The sequence below is a fragment of the Talpa occidentalis genome, unplaced genomic scaffold (assembly GCF_014898055.3).
Source record: "Talpa occidentalis isolate TD23 unplaced genomic scaffold, MPIMG_talOcc4v2.1 talOcc4.2, whole genome shotgun sequence".
Taxonomy (NCBI): domain Eukaryota; kingdom Metazoa; phylum Chordata; class Mammalia; order Eulipotyphla; family Talpidae; genus Talpa; species Talpa occidentalis.
In genome coordinates this window covers 14,274,804-14,297,888 of record NW_023602073.1, presented here as the reverse complement: position 1 = coordinate 14,297,888, position 23,085 = coordinate 14,274,804, and the positions used below count along the sequence as shown (strand labels likewise).

The 23,085-nt window shown below is 39.0% G+C and overlaps 1 protein-coding gene across 1 annotated transcript in view; it reads left to right on the top strand.

Moving 5' to 3' along the window:
- LOC119253514 (cytidine monophosphate-N-acetylneuraminic acid hydroxylase-like) overlaps positions 1-23,085 on the top strand; it is a 123,427-nt gene that overhangs the window by 82,739 nt on the left and 17,603 nt on the right. The window contains exons 5-11 of the mRNA XM_054697867.1: positions 1,737-1,846; positions 3,696-3,886; positions 6,022-6,169; positions 7,903-7,984; positions 8,728-8,865; positions 11,552-11,687; positions 22,167-22,337. Of these exons, the coding sequence (XP_054553842.1) occupies positions 1,737-1,846; positions 3,696-3,886; positions 6,022-6,169; positions 7,903-7,984; positions 8,728-8,865; positions 11,552-11,687; positions 22,167-22,337 (976 nt within the window). The remainder of the gene's footprint in view (positions 1-1,736; positions 1,847-3,695; positions 3,887-6,021; positions 6,170-7,902; positions 7,985-8,727; positions 8,866-11,551; positions 11,688-22,166; positions 22,338-23,085) is intronic.

Here is a 23,085-nt window from a genome sequence, read left to right as displayed (position 1 = left end):
AGTGAATATAATTAATATACATTTGTAAAGTGGAGGCCAAACATTTTTAGATACTTTGAAGAAACTGGGAAAATGGCTTTGCTGGCAAGAGGGTGATGCTGTTTCCTTGGGACTACCTTAGTCTATGTCTTCCTTTACTTCATCTAGCCATTAATAAAATTACTGGCATTTCTCAGGATTGACTGTCTTTGGAGGTAGCTAAGGTTTCAGAAACATCCTGCAGGGGAGGAAGAGGGAAAACGATCAGAGGGAGGGAGGGTGGAGCCCATGGGACTGAGGTGATGGTGCACGGGTGCACTGGTGAAGGAAATTCTATGGGGACTACACCTGGGGGGGGGGTGGGAAGCAAACATTGTTTAAAAATGAACAAGATGTTAAAAAATAAATAAAAAATAAAATTTTAAAAAAATCTTTAAATAAATAAATAAATAGAAGTGAAAACACTGGAGAATGGAGAAATCAAGTAACTTGCCCACAGCTGTTAAGTGATGACAGGGCAGTGAGGATTCCAAACAAAAGCTGTCTGTCATCCCAGCCAAGGCCCATGAGTGTGAGTGCGCTCACACATGCTGCTGCCTCTCTCCACTGGCTCCTCCCCAACTGTCTCTCAGCGCTCTGCCTAAAGCTCAGTTCTGCTCCCAATACTCCCTTGCTGTGGCAGTGAGATACTGCTTTCAGCCATTATGGCAGAAAACCCAAGTAAGAAAGGCCTGAGCCATACTGGGCTTGTCTTTCTTGTATCCTAAGAAGCTGGAAAGCAGGATCTTGGGCCGTTCTGCAGCTTGTGGTTTATTAGGGAGCCAAGTTCCTTCTGCCTTTCTGCTCTATCATCCTTAATACCGTGCTCTTTACTGCAGGACTCAGTATCGCTCCTGCTCCTCCAGGTGTGGCAACCAGGTTCCAAACAAGAACGGGAAAGATAAGGGTCAGAAAGTGCAGATCCTTTGAGTTTGTCCCTTTTTGGGGGGAAAATGAAAGTGTTCTTAGAAGTTCCACTAGTAGAGTTCTCACATCTCATTAACCAGATTATATATACTATTCACAGCACTTTGCCCAGGACCATTGATTATACAGAGGAACGTAGGAAACCATTGGCTTCAGATAGGCCTATTGACATTCCAAAAAAATTTAGGATATGAACAGTAGGGAAGAAGGAGAGCCCCAGTTTTGTGCAGGCCACCAGCAATATCTGCCATGATTATTTATAATTCTTCATTACCCTTATTGCCACAAGATAAAATCGAAATTTCTCCTCAGTATGGTCCCTAGAGCCCTCCATGACTCCCCCTTACGTGTCTGTGTTGAGTTTAAGTCCCCATCTCAGACATTGCTTGCCACAAACGAGCATCGCCTTTGATTTTGCATTTCCTTTGGGTTTTGATGGCTCTGTGTATCTGGGCCTTGCACTTCTATTTTAAGAATGTGTTTTAGGGGCCTCCGTGGTGGCACTGGGGGTTGAGCACAGTGCTGTGAGGCTGTCCGGGCCTTTACAACGCGAGTTCAGTGGCTGGCCGGGAGCAACCCAGATGGCTCGGCAGAACTCTCCTGTCTGGCCCGCTGCTCCCCTCAGCAATGGTTTTCAGTATATCTGCCTGTTTTGTTCCCAGCTCTCTCTGGTGAATCTTCTCATCCCCAATGATTCTGGCCTGTACCTCACTTCTAAAAAAAAACAAAAAAAGAATGTGTTTTAAAAGTCATTTTCATTGTTGATCTAGATTTTTCCTCTTTGGTTCTAGTGATTGAAAGGGATGAAGCGAATGGACTTCTACTTCTGGAACTGAATCCTCCAAACCCCTGGGATGCAGACCCCAGACCTCCTGAGGATTTGGCTTTTGGGGAAGTACAGGTAAGGAAAGGTTAATATTATAGTAGTTTTAAGCACCAAAAATAAAACCAGAGTGGGGGAGGAAAGGGCTGGAATAGGTAGAAGGGAGTCGGCTGGTGATAGTTGGTGACTAGACATTAGGTGATGGGTGGGGTATGATATGAATAGTTGTCAAAGTAAGAAGCTGTACACCTGAAACATACTGTGTTAAAAACCAATATTCAATAAAAAGTAAGCAAATAAAATTACAATATCCATTTAAATATAAGTATATATATTTCATACATGTAAAAATAAAGCTAAGATATCCATTTATATATAAATATATGTTTACATATATAGAATAAAATCCAGATGTCCATTAATTATATTTGCACACACACACATCCTATATTACTGTGAATAAACTTTGAGGTGGCAAATTAAATCATATAGTAAAATTATCCTGAACTCTTGAGCACATTTTTTTAGAAACTCCCAGAATTTGGCAAGTGTGGCAAAGAAATATACCACCAAAAGACTGTTAAAAAAAAAAAACACTTTCAGAGAAGTCTTGGGGCCTCGCTGGTGGCGTAAGCGTCAGCACTATGAAGCAATCCACAGCTACTGCAGCATGAGTTCAATCCCTGGCCAGGGAGGTGACCCACATGGCACAGTAGACCTCTCCTGTCTCACCCGTTGCGCCCCTCAACAGTTCATTTCAGTAGATCTGCCTGTTCTGTTCCCCCCTTTGTCTCCCGTGAATCCTCTGGCCTGTACCCAGTTCTTGTATGTATAAATAAATAAATCTTTAAAAAAAAAAAACTTTCAGAGTAAGTCTTAAAGGAGAGTCTTCAAAGCTATTGGAGGTAGTTCAGAAATCCTTCTTGATTTCAGATGACTATGGCCAAACAAAATGGCCAGTTGTATATTTCTGTAAAATATCCTGAGATCTTTTACCAACCCTTGCATAAATTTTCCTAGTTTTAGAAGAGAGTTTCCACCAGAGGAAACACTTTGGTAATTTGGGACAAGTAAACAATCAAAATTTTGTTTTTCTGGAATGTTTGAGATGCTGATGAAAATGGGCAGTTACTTTTTTGAGGAAATAAATAGGAAACCACCCAGAAGAAGCGTCATAAAATCTACTTTGATTTCTTGACCTCTCCTTGTCCTCTTTGTTGACTTTTCACACTGGAGTTACTGTCTCCTTACCGCTGCCTTTTGATGCACTCTTTTTTTTTATTTTTATTTTTTTTGCCTGGCATTTATACACAATGGTGCAGTCTTTTTTCCTGTGAGTTGGCCAGACCATAAGAAGGAAATGAGGCACTGGTTTGGAATCCCCCAGCCTGGACCTGCCAGTCATTGTTCATAGCCATTTTTGGAAGATCTTGACAGCCTGAAAGGGTGAGGTAGCAGTAACAGTAATTTAGAAGAGAATGCTTTGCAAGCCTATTTAATCAGGGTGTCTGGCTATGCCGACCCAACCAAGTTCACCGGGAAATAGTGGTTCATATTCCTATTCACAACTCCGCTGGCATTTGAATCCCAAAATCCCTGTGATAACACCTCTAATTGCCTTTCTTTATAAACTGTTTGTGAAGGACTAGTCTGGGCACAAAATATAATTTGCAATGCAGACTGTACAAAAATTACTTAGGAGCTAATTTAAGTAAAGTAAAACTAGGTATATCTGTTGGGTTTGACACCTAAAACCAACCAAGATTGCTGGGAGTATCCTGAGCTGGGAGTTGTGACCTCTGTGAAGACTCATGCTGAGTCCTCTGACGTGCTTAGGAGCAAAGTTCTCCATGATAACTTGTCAGCTAAACCAACCCCAACCTTTCAGCAATGATGCCATAATCTGAATGGCACTCTCTCCTGACAGATAACGTACCTCACTCACGCCTGCATGGACCTCAAGCTGGGAGATAAGAGGATGGTATTTGACCCTTGGTTAACTGGTCCTGCTTTTGCCCGAGGATGGTGGTTGCTACATGAGCCTCCATATGATTGGCTGGAGCGGCTGTGCCAAGCTGACCTAATTTACATCAGCCACATGCACTCGGACCACCTGAGGTAACAGTCTCAGCGTGCAACTCCTGAGAGAAACCTGCAGTAAAGGCCTATGTAACTTGCAGTCACTGCTCACTTCACTGTAGATTCAGTTGGGATGAAGAAAAGATTTTTTTTTTAAAGATTTATTTGTTTATATATATAAGAACCAGGGTACAGGCCAGATTTGTGGGAGGGTGAGAGGATTCACCAGAGACAGAACGGGGAACAAAACAGGCAGATTGATGAAATACACTGCTGAGGGGAGCAGCCGGCATGACAGGAGAGGTCTGCCGCGCCATGTGGGACCCTTGCTGGCCGGCCGGAAACGAACCAGCGCTGCAGAGGCTGTGAGCAGCTTCACAGCGTGGCGCTCAACCTCCTGCACCACCAGGGGAGGCCCTGATGAAAGAAGATTAATTGAAACCTTTAGAGGACTGATTTAGATAAATGCCTACATTCACAGAGCATAATTTAAAAGGTGCTTCCACACTTTATACCTTTGGGAGTGAGGAAGGAGTGACTATGGGAAAAAATAATCTACCCTGTCCTTTCAGTCCCACCCAAAAGTCTAGGCTAGGGATGATCAAAGCTGACTTCCTTTTTTATTTCAACATTTATTTCAGAGATCAATAGACATTTCCTGTTACGGGCCAGACTAAATATTCTTTTACAAATCACACGTTCAGTGTCAGCACCACTCACATGTGCTGTTACAGCACAAAAGCAGCCCGGGGTGGTGCTGAAAGAGCCTGTGTTCCAGTAAAACCTTACTCGTGGCTAGTGCCTCAGAAATACCATATCCTCGGCCTCCCAGGTGGCACAGGTGGCACAGGTGGTTGAGCGCAGTGCTGTGAAGCTTTCTGCAGCCTCTGCAGTGTGAGTTCGAGCCCTGCCAGCTGAGGAGATACCCACATGGCTCAGCAGACCTCTCCTGTCTCGCCCGCTGCTCCCCTCAGCAGTGTATTTCAGTCTGCCTGTTCTGTTCCCTGCTCTGTCTCTGGTGAATCCTCTCACCCTCCCCCACATCTGGCCTATACTCCGGTTCTTGTATAAATAAATAAATAAATCTTTAAAAAAACAAAGTAAGAAAGAAATACCATATCCTGTTCATGTGTCATGAAAATATTGTCCTTTGGAGTTTTTCTTCAAAGTTTTAGAAAGATAAAAACCATTCTGAGCTTGCAGCTGCAGGCTGCTGTGGGATACCAACTTCTGGTGTAAAACATCCAACACAACAGGGTCTCCTATTTTTTTGGAGCATCCTCACCCATCACTTCATTAACCCAGAGATATGTGATACTGCTGTGAGTATCGACTTCACAAACTGCACAGCCAGGCAACCAGACAGGAAGGTGAAAGACATTTCCCTTACAAAGTGATACATTTGGAATGAACTGTTAGCCGAAGAGGGAGAATATTACCAGTCCTGTGGTTTAATTAAGGGTCTTGTTTCTTCATGCTTGATCAGAGGTCTGTATCGATACTGCTAAGCTCCCAATACATCTAGCTATGTCCACAGTGTTCTAAAGTGAAGCAATTTCAGCCTTCTTTGTCTGTGGCCCTGCATGACAAAGTTCACATGCAAGACATACTCGATTAAAATGTCCATAGTTAAGAATATTGTGTTTGCTGCTTGACTGGCTCCTTGATATTTCAAAGTATATGGGGATTCTAAAACATGAGCATGTTCTAAATTATTTTCTAAAAGCAGTCATTTAAAAACTTTAGTTGTTAACTGCTTTAGTAATGAATTGCCTGTGATGCAAGTTGAGGGCAACTCACTGGGCGGGCGGGGGATGGGGGTGGGTGGATTGTGGCCCAGCGATTTAGAAATAAACTTGTTACTGCATGATACCTTTGTCCCACAATCTCCTGGAATGAAACTTGCACAACTTCAAGATTGTGAGAAGCCTGGTTCATGCATTGTGTAACAACAGTAGTGTGTGGTAGCAATTGCCTATTGCTTATATAGCAAGAACAATATCATATAAATGAGTGATTGCTTTGTACTGCCCATTACAAAAATGCATTGCTTGAAGTCCTAGAGAGTTCCTTGCTTCTTGGCTAATGTATTGATATCAGGAACAAACTGTCTCTTGTACTAGAGGATTCTTTATTTTTTTAACCTTTTAACCTTTCTATCCTTCTGATTCCAGTTATCCCACACTGAAGAAGCTTGCTGGGAGAAGGCCAAATATTCCCATTTATGTTGGAAATACGGAAAGGCCTGTGTTTTGGAATCTGAATCAGAGTGGTGTCAAGTTGACTAATATCAACGTGGTGCCGTTTGGAATATGGCAGCAGGTCAGACATCTTTGTAATTACCTTTTCTGAGATGAATTTTAGGTGGTGTAGCTGTTTTAAGATTAAAGAAACAAAGGCCCAGAAGCCAAAGGAGAGCAACGACCATCTGGAAGAGCACCCTTCTATTTGCACACAAATGTTAGAGGCTGGTGACCCCTACACATCCTGCCTGGAAATATGAATAAAGCCAGGAAGGCCCCAGCCCACATGGGGAGCATTGATCATCTGGACGAGTGCATTTTGGCCCACAGACAGTATTAGAATCTCTGCAAAACCCTACATGCTTGCACTGACCCCACCCCATGTTGTAGGTGAAGATGCCCACATAGTGAAGAGACCAGCAGTATACAGAGACTTGGTGATCTGCAGTGCTAGGACCCGTTAGCCCATTTTACAACATCATGGTCCTTGTGAAGCTGGGCATGACAATGCCATACCTGGCCTGGCTACCAGTACCTGATTTCCCAGTAGGAGCACCTTGAAGGGATGCCTGCCAGCACCAATGGCACAGTGACCCTCTGCATAGAACAAATCCTAAAGCAAACAGCAGGGAGAAGAAGAAATACAAATAGCCAAGCAAGCCCTCCGGTGTATCACATACCTTCCAAAAAATTGAGAAAGAAGAAATACTGCCAAGCACATTTTACAAATGTAGCATTACACTAATTTCAAAAAGAAAACTATAGACCAATCACCCTAATGAACACAAATACAAAAATACTCAACAGCATCCTAGCAAACTGAATCCAACAATGCATCAAAAGGATGGTACATCATGACCAATTGGGATTTGTACCAGGAACACAAGGATGGTTCAACATCCAAAAATAAATTAATATAATTCACCACATCAACAAAAACAAAAACCATATGATCATATCAATAAATGCCGAGAAAGCATTTGATAAAGTCCAACATCCATTTATGATGAAGGACCTTGAAATTCTTGGAATAGAAAGAATATATCTCAACATAATAAAAGCCATATATGACACACCTACAGCCAATGTCATTCTTTGTGGTGAGAAATTAAAAGCGTTCCCTTTAAGATCTGGAACAAATCAAGGATGTCCACTCTCACCACTGCTTTTCAATGTAATACCGGAAGTCCCAGCTAGAGCAAGTAGGCAAGAAAAAGACAAGCAAGGAATCCAAATAGGCAAAGAAGAAGTAAAACTACCACTACTTGTGGATGATGTGATAATATATAGAGAGAACCCTAAAAACTCCACAGATAAACTAATTAAAACAATAAAACAGTTTAGTAAAGTAGCAGGTTACAAAATCAACACACAAAAATCAAAAGCCTTCCTGTACGCAAACAATCTGTCTGAAGAAGGAGAAATCAAGAAAACCATCCCATTCACAACTGTACCAAAAAAAAAGAAATTAAATACCTGGGCTAAACCTCACGAAGAAGGTGAAAGACCTATACCAAGAAAACTACAAAACACTGATACAAGAAATAAACTCTTGCCTTTTGCAACAACAACAAAAATGATTAAGGAAAACATTGTCCTTTGGGACTGTTTAAAAACTACTTTTATTTGAGCTAAAATAAAATTTTTCTTTCCCTTTACCAGTGGTAGCAACTATAGTAGAAGAGCAGAGGATAATAAATCCAGTACTGAGTAAAGGGGAACCTAATTCCAGAAGAGGTAACAGCTTTATCAAATATTGACTCAAAAGCCAAACTGACACACACAATTGCTGGTTTTATTATTAAATTCCAGGTAGACAAAAATCTTCGATTCATGATCTTGATGGATGGCGTTCATCCTGAGATGGACACTTGCATTATTGTGGAATACAAAGGTACTTTCTTATCCTCATCAACAATGAAAAATGACAAATATTACTGCCAGGAAGGATAATACTAGCTAATGTAAATTTCATCTTATGCTTACCTTCCCTCTTAATTTTCCATAGAATCTTATTTTGTCTATCCTTGTCTTAGAAAAATGGGCTATCATTCACATAATCTTTCCAGAAAAGAAATTCGCAATAATATATGTAAAGCAATAGACATTCTGTATTTCACCTATAGTGATTTCTTCAAAAGTGCCTTTTTCAATAAATGTCTTTTATTTTAATATATCATCATGTAATGTAATCACACACTTCTGCCTATATGTTGGGGCCTCCAGCCCCAACAATCATCTGAATTGAGCTTTGAATGAAATTGCGGGAGGCTGAGAGATTTGTGTTGATCCTGTCAACCTTCCCCTTGCATCTCTGGGCTCAGCATCTGCAGAGAGTTGACTAAGCCAAGTAGTCGCCTGTGAATCTGGAGTGGAGTGACACTACAGTGGCCTCATGGGCTATCCGGAAGCCACCCAACTGAACGGGATGATTTATTCACTTAAAATTCAAAACCAGTGATTAAAGACTTCAGGTTTTGAAATCTTACTCTCTCCTCTTTCCGAATATAAGCAATTGTTTTTAAATGAAAAGAGTCAGATTACACAGACTGTTCATGGGTGACTGTTGCCTTGGGAATGCAAGCTAGGTTTTTTGAGACCTCACTGTGAATATCATGCCTCTTCATTTTTCAACAGGTCATAAAATCCTCAATACGGTGGACTGCACCAGACCCAATGGGGGAAGACTGCCTGAGAAGGTTGCTCTAATGATGAGCGATTTTGCTGGAGGAGCATCAGGTTTTCCAATGACTTTCAGCGGTGGAAAGTTTACTGGTAATAATTTATATCTGATTGATGCCAAGGGCTAGGCATGGCACTTTGCTAAATGCTGTGAGAATAAATACAGTGATAATTAAGACATGGCCCCTTTCCAAAAGAATCTTACAATCTTACTGGGAAAGCAGACTTTGCAAATCATACATAAACTGAAGTTTCTAGCGCAACATGTGCTGCTGGAGAATGAAAGAAGCCCTAAGGATATTATGGAGCTTCTCAGGAATAGCCAAGAAAGAGAATGGTCTGAATCATTTGAAGTCTTCGTGTGGATCATAGCGCAGAACTGGTAGAAAGGCCTGCCATTGATCATTCAGGCTAAAATGTTATTGAAATGTGTTCAGAGTAAAGTTGTGCAATTCAAAGTGGGCATATCCACTAGACCTTGTGAAATACTTACAGGGGAGGGGTACAGCCAAAGAAAGCCACTCCAAAATGTGGGGTTACTAGGGCCCAGGAGTTTGGAAAATGATCACATTACAAATAATCACATTGCATACCTTAAACCCAATACAATGTAATAAGTCAATTATATTTTAAACCTGGAAAAAAATAAGTGTGGGGCCAACATACTTCTGTTTTGGGTCTAAGGGTGATGCTGGGGTTGGATGGGGGTATATATATATTTTCATCTTGTTATCCTCAGTAAGCATTGTAAGTGTCTAGTATATGTCCTCTTAATAAATTAATATATTTGGTAAATAATCTCTGTCTAACAAGGTGTGGGAGAGAATGCAGTACTTACAGGATGAAGAAAGCTTCTATCCAGTTCCTTCTGTTGTTCTACAAGTCTATGTTCATACTCCTAAGTATATGACCACCGGAGATAGAGAGTGTTGCTATCCTTAAGGCCTTAATTGTGACTGGAGAGACAAAATATACCAGTTAAAGGTTAACTAGAATATTCCCATTCTTGTATGAGTGTGTGTATATGTGGATCCATGTACATTTTGAAAGGTCTGGAATATACCAAAATGTTAGTAGTGGTTCTGTCTAGGTTACAGTTAACTTTTGTTTTTTCTATATCCTTGCCCATGTTAATCAAATTTTCACAGCGAATGAATATAGTAGAAATAGTCCCCTGACATGTTACCCCACATGCTTTGGGACCCACCTAATTCCTCAACTTCCTTTACTGTCCCTGTTGTTTGTGATGTATCAGCCCAAATCAGTCTGCTTTTTGTTCCTCAGACCTGACACACCAAGTGCATCCCAGCCCCAGGTCTTTGTATTTGCTCTTTCCACTGTCTGGAGTGCCCTGAAGTCCATGCTGCTAGCAACTTCTCTTCTTTTCTGTCTGTGTTCTGTGGTTTAATATCATCTTCACAAACCACACCTCTACTCCACTCCACTCTATCCCAACCACTCTCCCCCCTTTGCCCCATTTTACTTTCTTTCACCTCCTCACTGTTTGAAATAACCTCATTTATTTATTTGTTCATTATTTGCTTCTCTCAGTAGAATGAGAGCAGGGACCTGCTTAGCCTTATTCACCCCTGTATTCTCAGTGCTGGAACTATGTCTGGGACATAGTAGGTCATCAATAAATATTGATTGAATGAATGAGCAAATGGAAAAAGGAACAGCCTCTGACCTAGGTATCAGGATTCCATTTTACAGAGGAAGAAAGAGACTTAAAGAATTTAAGCGATGGAGGTGCATTTTGTTCATAAGTCTTAACTGGCTCCACTGTGCATGCTCTCGAGCACTGTGCATTGTTGAGGTGTGACAAACATGCTCTAATTTTATAACTTACCAAAATAATAAAGCCATTGCCATTTTAGTGAACCGTTAATAATTATAAGACCTGCAGTGCTCAAGGGACTGTGGTGATGGTGCACAGGTGAATTGGTGGTGGGAATTCTATGGGGACTATACCTGAGAAAAGAAAGCAAACACTGTAAAAAAAAAAAAAAAGAACAATGATGTAAAATATAAAGAAATAAATATTTATTTATTTTATACACACCAAAGTATTATTTATTTTTTATTTTATATACTTTTTACATCATTCTTCATTTTTGTACAATGTATGAATTTCATGTAGTTGCCATGAAATTCCCACCACCAATTCACCTGTTCACCATCACCATAGTCTCTTGTGCTATTCCCACCCTGTTTTTTAAAATATTTTATTTCTAAATTTTTTACATCATTGTTCATTTTCAAACAATGTTTGCTTCCCTGCCCCAAGTGTAGTCCCCATAGAATTCCCTTCACCAATGTACCCGTGTACCATCACCTCAGTCCCCTGTGCTCCTCCCTCCCTCCTCCTCCCCTGCAGTATGTCTCTGATTTATGATTGTCTGTTTGTTTTTGTTTTGTTGTGTTTTGTGTTGTTTAAATAATCATTTTTTTTAAAAAAGAACTACAGTGCTCTTATAATGTGCTGCATGCAGGAATAACTATGCCTGCTGATGTGTGTGTTCAACTAGGGTCTGAATGAATTGCCATAAATGAGGTCAGGGCTTAGTGTCTCTGACTGGTTTGGCAACATTTTCCTAATAACCAGTTGGAACTTGCAAAATAAAGTAAGTCCAGGGGAAACCATCCACTCAGACACGGAGCTCTGTTTGGTTTATTAGTTTGTCAAATTTGTCTCCTAACGGAGTTCTACCCTACTAGAGCTTTTGTTTTCTGTGATTTCTGCACAGAGAAGACTCTAATCCAAACCCTATCATTCCAGAGGACTGGAAAGCCCAATTCATTAAAACAGAAAGGAGGAAGCTCCTGAACTACAAGGCTCGGCTGGTAAAGGACCTGCAACCCCGAATTTATTGCCCGTTTGCTGGGTATTTCGTGGAATCCCACCCATCAGACAAGTATGACTGGACATTTGTACATTTTTTACATATAAGTCAGTGTGTGCTGGGATGCATTATTTTGCTGTGAATATAGTGTGAGCTGAGAAAGAGTGACTAGTAGGAGTCTAGAGAGTGGATAAAAGAACAAGACCCAACTCTATGCTGTCTGTAAGAAATCCGCTTAAATGATGATGATGCTGGTAACATGAAAGTGAAAGAATGGAGGAATTTACTATGTAAAAAGCTGGATGGTGGGCTATTTTAATATAATACAAAGTAGGCTTCAGGGCAAAAAGTACTAACAGGGAACAATTTACCTAAAAGATATAAGACTAAATATGTTTACCTAGACCATCAGATTCTTTAAGTACAGGAAACAAAAGCATATAAAATTGAAAGGAAATGGAAATTAAAAATTATAGTTGGAATCTTTAACACTCTTGTCTCAATAATTGATGGAAGAATAGCAGAAAATTCTCGAGACGAAAGAAAAACTTCACGCCATAAATGTACTGGATTTGATGACATTTATAGAAAATTCCACTTGAAAATAGCAGAACCTGCATTCTAATAAAAAACAAACACTCATAAGGAAACTATATTTCAGGTCATAAAACAAACCTTAACAGATTTAAAATTGAATAGAAATTATGTTCTCTGATCATACTGGAGTTAGGCTAGAAGTCAAGAGAGTTGGAAAATCCCCTAATAATTAAATATTGAATAACATATTTCTTAGTCCATCAGACAAAGAAGAAGTCTCATGGGAAATTAGAAAATATTTTGAGGTGAAAAAAAAAGATAGCAAAATGTGTAGGATACTACTAAATAAGTGCTTAGAAGAAAATTTATAGTATTAAATAGGCATATTTAAAAATGAAGAAAGGTCTCACTTCAAAAAATTAGAAAAAATCAGCAGAATGTACCCAAAGTAAGAAGGAAGGAAGGAAACAATGAAGACAGCAGCACAAATCAATGATGTTAAAAAGCAGAGAAACAGGGCCTCCCTGGTGGCGCAGCGGTTGAGCGCTGGGTTGCGAAGCTACTCACAGCCTCTACAGTGTAGGTTCGATCCCTGGCTGCTCCCCGGCCATCGGAGGAGGGTCCCACATGGCGCGCAGTCCTCTCCTGCCGCCCGCTGCTCCCCTCAGCAGTGTACTTTGGTCCTTCTGCCTGCTCTGCTCCCCACTCTGGCTCTGGTGAATTCTCTCACCCTCCCGCGCTTCTGGCTGTACCCAGTGCATGTATAAACAAAAACCAAAACAAACAAACAAATAAATAAATAAATAAATAAATAAAACATGCCTCTAATAAAGAAAAAAAAAAAAAGCAGAGAAACAATGAAAATACTGGCCCTTAGAAAATATTAATAATATCAGTAGGCCTCTAGTTGGAATGATCTAGAAGAAAAGAGACAATTATTTATCAGGAGAGAACTTGCCTCTACAGATCTCACAGACAAGAAAAAAAAAAAAAAAAACCCCGACAAAGGACTATTACAAGCAATTCTTTGTATGTAAATTCAGTGACTTAGATGAAATGGTAAAATTTCTTGAATGTCACAAATGTCCAAGTCTCCAAGAAAATGTAGATATATTTTCATGTCTGTTTAGGAAATTTAATCCATAGGTTAAATCTTCCAAAAAGGAAAAATCCAGGCCCAGATTACTTCACTGTCAAATTCCACTAAACATTTGAAGAAAAACTGCTGACTGGTGCTTTTCATAAGCATCACAGCAAAAATCCCCGATGAAATATTAGCAGATCACATCAAACAATATATAAAAAGGATAATATCATGCAACCAAATGTAAGACTGGTTTAAATAAAAAAATGTAGTCCATTAACAAACAAATTCATATGATCACATCAACAGATGCAGAAAAAGCACTTGGCAAAATTCAACGTCTACTCATGGTCTGGTTACCAGAGGGTAGAGGAGGAAGAGTGGAGGACTTGGGGAAAAGAGGCTGATGGCATAAGGACTTGGGTGGTTTGGTGGAAGGGAAAAAAAGAGATAAAATACTCATGGTAAATATCAAATCATAGCAACACACAAGCATTCTCAGCAAACCAAAAATAGAAAAGAATGTTCTAAATTTAATAAAGGGCACATTAAAATACCCACAGGGAACACAATACTTAATACGCAAAGACTACTTTCCTGTTATTTTGGTAGGAAGATAAAAATGATCACAATCATGCTGGAAGTTCTAGTCACTGCAGTCAAGCAAGGAAACTAAGTAAGTGGACACAGGCTGGAAGGAAGCAATGAAATTCTTTCATAGACACCACGATTGTGTAATCAAAACAAAATGAAACAAAAAGTAACAAATGTGCAAAACATTTGTTCTTCACTCAAGAAGATCTGTAGAAGCAAATAAAAATAAGATGTGCCTGTCTCATTAACCACTAGGTTAATGATTTTAATGTGTTTTTTTTTAATTTTTTTAAGATTTATTTATTTATTTATTTATACAAGCACTGGGTACAGTCAAAAGCGCGGGAGGGTGAGAGAATTCACCAGAGCCAGGCAGAAGGACCGAATTACACTGCTGAGGGGAGCTGCGGCAGCAGAAGAGGTCTGCGCGCCATGTGGGACCCTCACCCGGTGGCTGGGGATTGAACCGTCCCTGCAGAGGCTGTGGGCAGCTTTGCAACCCAGCGCTCAACCGCTGCACCACCGGGGAGGCCCAGATTTTTATGTGATTTTAATGCAGATTGAAATAGCACAATGAAATAGCAATTAAGGTTTTGAAACATTTTGAAAAATTGACAGTATCTCATTATGACAAGGATAGAGAACAGTAGGACCTCTCACACTTTGCTGTTGAGAATTCAAAATGTATGGTCATCTGGAAAAGTTTGGCTATTTCTTGAAATATACTTTTTTTTTTCTTGATTGACTAAAATTTTATTTGTTTGATATTTTTAAAAATTAGAAATAAGTATTGAATTGTATAAACTTTATTTTCAGGAACTATTGACATTAACATTTTTATTTATTTATTTATTTATTTATTTTTTTAATGATAAATTTTATTTTTATATTCCCCATACAATTGCAACCCCCCCATTTTGACCCCAATCCTCCCCTCCCGCCACCCACCCCCCCAAAAGTGTCTCTGCTTCATAGATTTTTTGTTGATTTGATTTTCACTTTCTTATAGTTATTCATTTTCCTGGTCCTTATTTAAGTTTTCTACATTCCTGCTATGAGTGAGACCATCCGGTATTTTTCTTTTCTTTCTGGCTTATTTCGCTGAGCATGATCCCTTCCAGCGCCATCCATGTTGCTGCAAATTGCATGTGTTTATCTTTTTTGAATGCTGAGTAATATTCCATGGTATATATGTACCACATCTTCTTGATCCAGTCATCTATTTTTAGGCATTTGGGCTGTTTCCAAAGCTTAGCTGTTGTAAATGGTGCTGCTATAAACAGGGGTGCAGGTGTTCTTTGGAATTGATGTTTCTGTGTCCTTTGGGTAAATACCTAGGAGTGGAGTTGCTGGATCCTGTGGAAGCTCTATGTTCAGTAGGTCCAGAAATCTCCACACAGCTGTCCATAGTGGTTGGACCAGTTTGCACTCCCACCAACAGTGCAGAAGAGTTCCTTTTTCTCCACACCCTCGCCAACATTTGTTGTTGCTAGTTTTTTAATATGTGCCATTCTCACTGGTGTAAGATGGTATCTTATGGTAGTTTTGATTTGCATTTCCCTGATTACAAGTGATGTTGAACATTTTTTCATATGCCTGTTGGCCATTTGCATTTCCTCTTCAGAGAAGTTTCTTTTTAGCTCTTCTGCCCATTTTTTGACTGGATTATTTTCTTTGTTGTTGTTGAGTCTCATCAGCTCTTTGCAGATTTTTGTGATCAGTCCTTTATCATTAGGTTTGGGCAAAAATGTTCTCCCAGTTGGTGGGGTTTCTCTTTGTTTTTGTTATTGTCTCTTTTGCTGTGCAGAAGCTCTTTAATTTGATGTAGTCCCAGCTGTTTATCTTTGCCTTCACTATCACTGCTTTGGGTGATGTGTCTGTAAAGATGTCTTTGATGTGCAAATCACGTAGTGTTTCGCCTATATTTCCTTCTATGTATTTTATGGTTTCAGGTTTTATGTCTAGTTCTTTAATCCATTTTGAGTTGGTTTTTGTGTACGGTGTGAGGTAGTAGTCAAGCTTCATTCTTTTGCATGTAGCGACCCAGTTTTCCCAGCACCATTTATTGAACAAACTTTCTTTGCTCCAATGCGTATTCTTTGCTCCTTTGTCAAATATTAGTTGACCATAAATCTGTGGGTTATTTCTGGATTTTCTATTCGATTCCATTGGTCTGTGTGTCTGTTCTTGTTCCAATACCATGCAGTTTTGATGATTATGGCTTTGTAGTATAGCCTGAAATCTGGGAGTGTGATGCCTCCATTCCCTTCTTTTTTTTTTTCAGGAGAGTTTGGCTGTTCGGGGTTTTTGGTGATTCCATATGAATTTCATCAATAATTGTTCTATTTCTTTGAAGAATAACATTGAAATTTTTATTGGAATAGCATTGAATCGGTATATTGCTTTTGGTAGGATGGCCATTTTAATAATGTTTATTCTTCCAATCCATGAGCAGGGGATGTCTTTCCATTTCTTTGTATCTTCTTCTATTTCTTTTAACAGTGTTTTATAGTTTTCTTTGTAAAGGTCCTTTACCTCTTTTGTTAGATTATTCCCAAGTATTTGATTTTTTTGTTTTGATAATAAAGGGGATGGTTTTTTTTCATTTCTTCTTCTTCAGATTATTGTTAGTGTATAGGAAGGCTTTCTGACTTTTGCATGTTGATTTTGTATCCTGCCACTTTGCTGAACTGATTGATGAGTTTAATTAGTTTTTCTATGGAGTTTTTGGGGTTCTCTATGTATATTATCATATCATCTGCAAATAGTGATAGTTTTACTTCTTTTCCTATTTGGATTCCTTGTATATCTTTCTCTTGTCTTATTGCTCTGGCTAGGATTTCCAGTATTATATTGAAAAGCAGTGGTGAGAGTGGACATCCTTGTCTTGTTCCAGATCTTAATGGAAATGCTTTCAGCTTTTCCCCATTGAGAATGATACTGGCTGTTGGCTTGTCGTATATGGCCTTTATGATGTTGAGGTATGTTCCTTGTATCCCAAGAATTTCAAGGGCTTTTATCATGAATGGGTGTTGCACTTTGTTGAAAGCTTTCTTGGCATCTATTGATATTATCATATGGTTTTTATATTTCTTTTTGTTGATGTGTTGGATAACGTTGATTGATTTTCGGATGTTGAACTATCCTTGTGTCCCTGGAATGAATCCTACTTGGTCGTGGTGAATTATCTTACGGATACACTGTCGGATTCTGATAGCTAAAATTTTATTGAGGATTTTTGCATCAGTGTTCATTAGGGAGATTGGCCTATAGTTTTTTTTTGTGTTGTCCTTGTTCGGTTTTGGTATTAGTGTAATGTTGGCGTCATAGAATGTGTTAGGTATTATACCTTCCTTCTCAATTTTTTGGAAGAGTTTGTGAAGGATAGGCACCAATTCGTCTCTGAATGTTTGGTAGAATTCATCTGTAAATCCATCAGGTCCTGGGCTTTTGTTTTTGGGGAGGTTTTTGATTACCATTTCAATTTCGCTAATTGTAATTGGTCTGTTTAGGTGTTCTATTTTTTCTTTATCTAGCTTTGGGTGATTGTAGAGTTGTAGGAATTTGTCCATCTCCTCTAAATTGTTGAACTTGTTTCCATATAACTTTCATAGTAGTTATTAATTATTCTTTTTGATTTCTGCTGTGTCCGTTGTGATTTCTCCTTTCATTTATTATCCTGTTTATTTGTGCTTTCTCCCTTTTTGCCCTTGTGAGCCTGGCTAGGGGTTTATCTATTTTTATTTTTTTCAAAGAACCAGCTCTTGGTTTCATTGATGTTTTGGATTGTTTTTTTAGTTTCAATTTCATTTATTTCTGCTTTGGTTTTTATTATTTCTTTTCTTCTACTGGTTTTGGGGTTTTTTTGTTATTCTTTTTCTAGATCTTTGAGCTTCGAGATTAGGTTGTTTCTTTGACTTCTTTCTTGTTTCTTGATGTGAGCATCTATTGCTATATTATTTTCCTCTTATTACTGCTTTTGCTGCATCATCCCATACATTTAGGATTTGGTGTCCTCCTTGTCATTCAATTCAAAGAATTTTTAAATTTCTTCTTTTATCTCCTCGTTAGTCCAGTGGACTTCCAGTAGTGTGGGTTTCAATCTCCATGAGGTAGGAGAGTACCTTGCCTTCTTTTTATGGTTTATTTCTATTTTGATGCCTTCATGGTCAGAAAAGATGGTTGGTATGATTTCAATCTTGATGTATCTGTTGATGTTTGTCTTGTGCCCCAGTATATGATCGATCCTGGAGAATGATCCGTGTGCACTTGAGAAAAATGTATACTCAGATTTTTTGTGGGTTTAGTTTTCTATATATGTCTGTTAACCCCAAGCACTCTAGATCCTTATTTAGAGCTTTAGTGTCTTTACTTATTTTTTGTCTTGTTGATCTATCCATTGTTGATAGTGGTGTGTTGAAGTCTCCCACTACGTATGTGTTTTCTCTGATGTCTGTTTTCAGAGATGCCAATAGTTGTCTGATATATTTTGGTGCTCCTTCGTTTGGTGAATATATGTTAATGAGTGTTTGTTATTTCTTCTTGAAGTATTGTTCCTTTGATCATAATGTAATGACCACTGGGGTCTCTTTTTATCTTTTTAAGTTTGAAATCTGTTTTATCTGATATAAGTATAGCTGTTCTTGCCTTCTTTTTTGGTCCATTTGCTTGTAGAATTGTTTTCCATCCTTTAACTTTGAATCTATTTTTATCTTTTGCAGCTAAATGTGTTTCCTGGAGACAGCAAAAGGTTGGGTTTTGTTTCTTAATCCAGCCTGCAACTCTGTGTCTTTTTATTGAAGAGTTTAGTCCATTTACATTTAGAGTTAGTATTGATATGTTAGCATCTGTATTTGCCATTGTGTTTGTCTTTCCTTCGATTTTATTTATTTATTCTTTTAATAACTTTTTTTGGCCTTCTTTTGTTGTTATTCGTCCCTCTGAGGTTCTGGCTTTAGGACTCCTTGTAGTATTTTTTGGAGTGGGGGTTTAGTCGTAATGAAATTCCAGAGTTTCTGTTTGTCTGGGAAGGTCCTTATTCTTTCTTCATAGAGGAAGGAGAGCTCTGCGGGATAGAGTATTCTTGGTTGGCATCTGTTTTCTTGGAGTCTGTTGACTATGTCCCTCCACTCTCTCCTTGCCCTTAGTGTTTCTTCGGAGAAGTTTGATGTCAGTCTGATTGGTTTCCCTTTTAATGTTATCTGTTTCTTCCCTCTTGTCAGTTTCATTATTTTTTCCTTGTCTTGGATTCTTGGGAGCTTTACTATTATGTGTCTTGCTGTATTTTTCCTTTCGTCATGGAAGTTTGGTGTTCTTCTTGCTTCTTGTATATCGATTTTCAGCTCCTTCTTCGCATTTGGTAAGTTCTCTTCAATTATATCCTTGAATATTTTCTCTGTTCCTACATCTCTCTCATCTCCTTCTGGGATTCCTATAACTCTTATATTTCCTTTCCTCATGGAGTCAGATAGTTCCCGAAGTCTTTCTTCGGTTTTTTTCCTTCGTACTTCTCCTTCCTTTTCTGTTTTAGTTCTTTTTATTTCTGTGTCTTCAAGAGTACTTATTCATTCTTCCATTTCATCTATTCTGCTTTCATTGCTTTTTCCAGAGTTCTTTAGCGCCTCCATTAATTCTTTGATCTCCTGCATTTCTTTTACTTCCCTGTTTAGGGACTCAATTTCATTCTTCTGGTCATTAATTATTTTTCCCTTATCATTGTTTTCCTTTATGACTTCTGTCAGTTTTTTAATCACAGCAATTTTAAATTCTCTATCTGGAAGGCTCAGAAGTTCTTCCAAGTTACTGTCATTGCAATCTGGTAGATGGTTTTCTTTTTGCGGTGTGCTTTTTTGCTGAGGAGTTGCTGGGTTGCATGTGGTTTTTCTACTCCCTACTGCCTGTTTTCTAATTTGCTGTATTCCTTGTGACACTGTGTTGCTGGTACTGGCCGGCATCTTGGGTGACCTTCCCAGCTCACCTCTGGCTCCTCGGTGAGCCTTCTGCTTGTTTCACACAGTCTCCAGCAAGAAAGGTCCCTGCTGCAAAATGCCGGTGCCGGGGACGTGCTCCCCTGCACACCCGGTCTGCCCCAGCGGTGGGTGCCGCTCCCTTCTGGGCTGGAACTGCAGGCTAGAAGGCGCCCAGCATGGGCAAGCCTCCCAGCTTACCTCTGGCTCCTCGGGGATCCTTCTGCTTCTTGAAATATACTTTTATCATATGACCCAGAAATTATATTCCTAGGTAATTCTCCTAGAGTATTAAACTGTTCTTCATACAAAAAAACTATACATAAATATTTACAGCAGTTCTATTCATAATTACCAAATCAACTCGAATGTCCAACAGGTGAATGGAAAAAACACCATGGATATAGTAAATACTGAAATACCCAACAATGTAGATGAATCTCAGTCATCGGCTAAGAGATTAAGTCAAAAATTTACATAGGGCCTCCCTGGTGGTGCAGGGGGTTGAGCACTGTGCTGTGGGGCTATCCATAGCCACTGCAGCGCAAGTTCGATCCCCAGCCAGGGAACTACCTGCATGGCGAGGCAGACCTCTCCTGGCTCGCCTGCTACTCCCCTTAGCAGTGTATTTCAGTCTGTCTGCCTGTTCTGTTCCCCACTCTGTCTCTGGTGGATCCTCTCACCTCCCATGCCTCTGGCCTGTACCCCAGTTCTTGAAAAAGGAAAAAAAAAGTTACAGAATTTATGATTTAATTTACAAGACATTCTGGAAAAGGCAAAGCTACAAGTCTGAGAATATATCAGTGGCTGCCAGGGGTTGAATTGAAGAGAGGGTTTGACCCAATCTGGGCAACATGAAGGTGTTTTGAGGGTGATGGAGCTGCATGTATTGTGATTGTAGTAGTCCTTGTACAAATCTATCCATGTGTTAAATTTCACAGAGCTGTCCCCCTAAACAGCTCAAAAATTGTATTCAAGTAAATTTGAAAAGTTAAAAAGCAGTTATTATTAACACCATTAGTCATGGTAGTTAAAACTTGCATGTTTAAGTCATAATTGTGAGGCAGTTAAGTTGTATCACCACTGTACACACACACACACACTTTTATAGAACTCATGATCCTTGGGGGAAAATATATAATTTATCCAGTTTTAGTATTTGAGGTAGTTTTATTATTGTAAATATTAAGACCTTATAGATGTTTTATTTTATTATCTTTTTATTTATGCATAGAAGATCTGGTGTAGGCCAGAGGTGCGGGGAGCTGGGGTGAGAGAATTTACCAGAGACAGAGTGGGGAGCAGAACAGGCAGCTCTTCTGAAACACACTGTTGCGGGGAGCAGCAGGCAAGACAGGATAGATCTGCTGTGCCATATGTGGGACACCTCCCTGGCCAGAGATATAACATGCTTGATCCTTAGTATCTGCTGATATAAAATGTTTGATCCTTAGTGCCAGGGATATAAAATGTTTGATCCTTAGTAGCAACCCCTACCTGTAACACCATTTTGTGTGCAAGTAGCATCTGCTTCACGGAGAGTCATATTATGATCAATATTGGGAGAAGGTTATTAACAAAGGGCAGGGACTGCCTGCCTGCAGTTAGAAATTTATTGGATAATAAAGAGATCAGTTCCTAAGATAAGTTTTCATGACAATAACTCTGCAAGGATCAGCCACGATTTCCCACCCACTGAAGTCAACACAGTGCAGCAGGAGAGAGAACATACAGAAAATTTGGATTTTCCTACCAGCACGTTTCAGAACTGATTATTTGGCTTCTCTGTACCTCATTTGTCTCATCATTAAAACGTGGCTTTTCACTTTGAGTTCTTCCATGTTCTCTGGTGACATAACTACATTGTCTAATCACATAGGTCCTTTCTCTGACATGTTTCGATTTAACCTTGTTGACATTATTTATCTGTCTCATATCTCTTAAATTTTTGCAGAAGGACTGGCCTAAGGTTAAAAAATAAAAATTTCTTTTGGTTAATGCTGTTTATTATTAATCCATTTATCATTTAATAAGCAGTACAGTGCTAGATACTAGAGAACAAGAGTTGAAATGATTGATTTTGAATTTGGGATCTTTGTGGGGGAGAAGAAAAAAAATTACAATACAGAATGATACGCATGATACGTGTCTGTTCTCCAACCACTATGTGATTCTACTTAAGAACAAGCTATAAACACAACCTCTTTGACTGATAACTCTTCCCTAAGAGTTATTATCCTAAATATATTCTTTATTTTGTGTGGGTAAGTGGAGGAAATTGCAAATGCAGGGGTAAACAAATCTGTCCTATTAACCCAAGTGTGTATTTGAGAACAAATGTTCTTACATGGGAATGTTCTTGTTTCTCAGGTATATTAAGGAAACAAACATCAAAAATGACCCTATTGAACTCAACAATCTTATCAAGAAAAACTCTGATGTGATAACTTGGACCCCACGACCTGGAGCCACTCTTGACCTGGGTAGGATGTTAAAGGACCCGACAGACAGGTTTGGCTTAAATATTTATAAAGAACAAATATGATTTATGACTTTTCTCAATTTTCTGGTAAAGGAGAAATCTGTGACCTCTTGAAGGGTCCATTATGAAAAAAGTAATTTTTGTTGACTAGCATACTGAGCTATTGTATGATAAGATACACATATTTTTAAATTAGAAGCCTTAGTCTTTAAATAAAATAAACTATTAAATAAGTGTCTCTCAAATTGGGAGGAGGGACCAGAGAGACTAAGCTTTTTCCTAAATTTTCATCCCACATAATAGTTATATGTTTTCCTCTTTTTAGAACCTAACTTGAGAATAAGGGGTATGGAAATTTTTTCTATTAAGGAACATTGATATAGCTCAAAAATAAATTGTTTCCTGCAAATAAAAAGCAATGAACTGGGAAGTTTGTTTTCATATCAGCACAAACATTACCCAACCACTACAATGTAGTTGGAAAATTTGAACACGTAATAATATACTGGGCGTGCCATTCAAAGAAAGTGTCACCTTTATTTTTATAGACATTTGTCTTGAACCAGATAACACTTAAGTGCCTCATCCTTAATGAGAACTGGACACGAACTGGTTCAAAGAGTGCTGCACACAACCACCAAAAGCACACCCCCTCCCACCCTTACCTCTACAAAGTCAATATGAATGGCTCAGCCAGTGGATGCTGCCCTATTTCTAATTTTCCATATCAAACTAGTTGTCAAATCTGGTCAGTTGTCCCTGAGATATTTATGTCACCAATCCATTCCTCCTCTCCAGCCTCTTCTG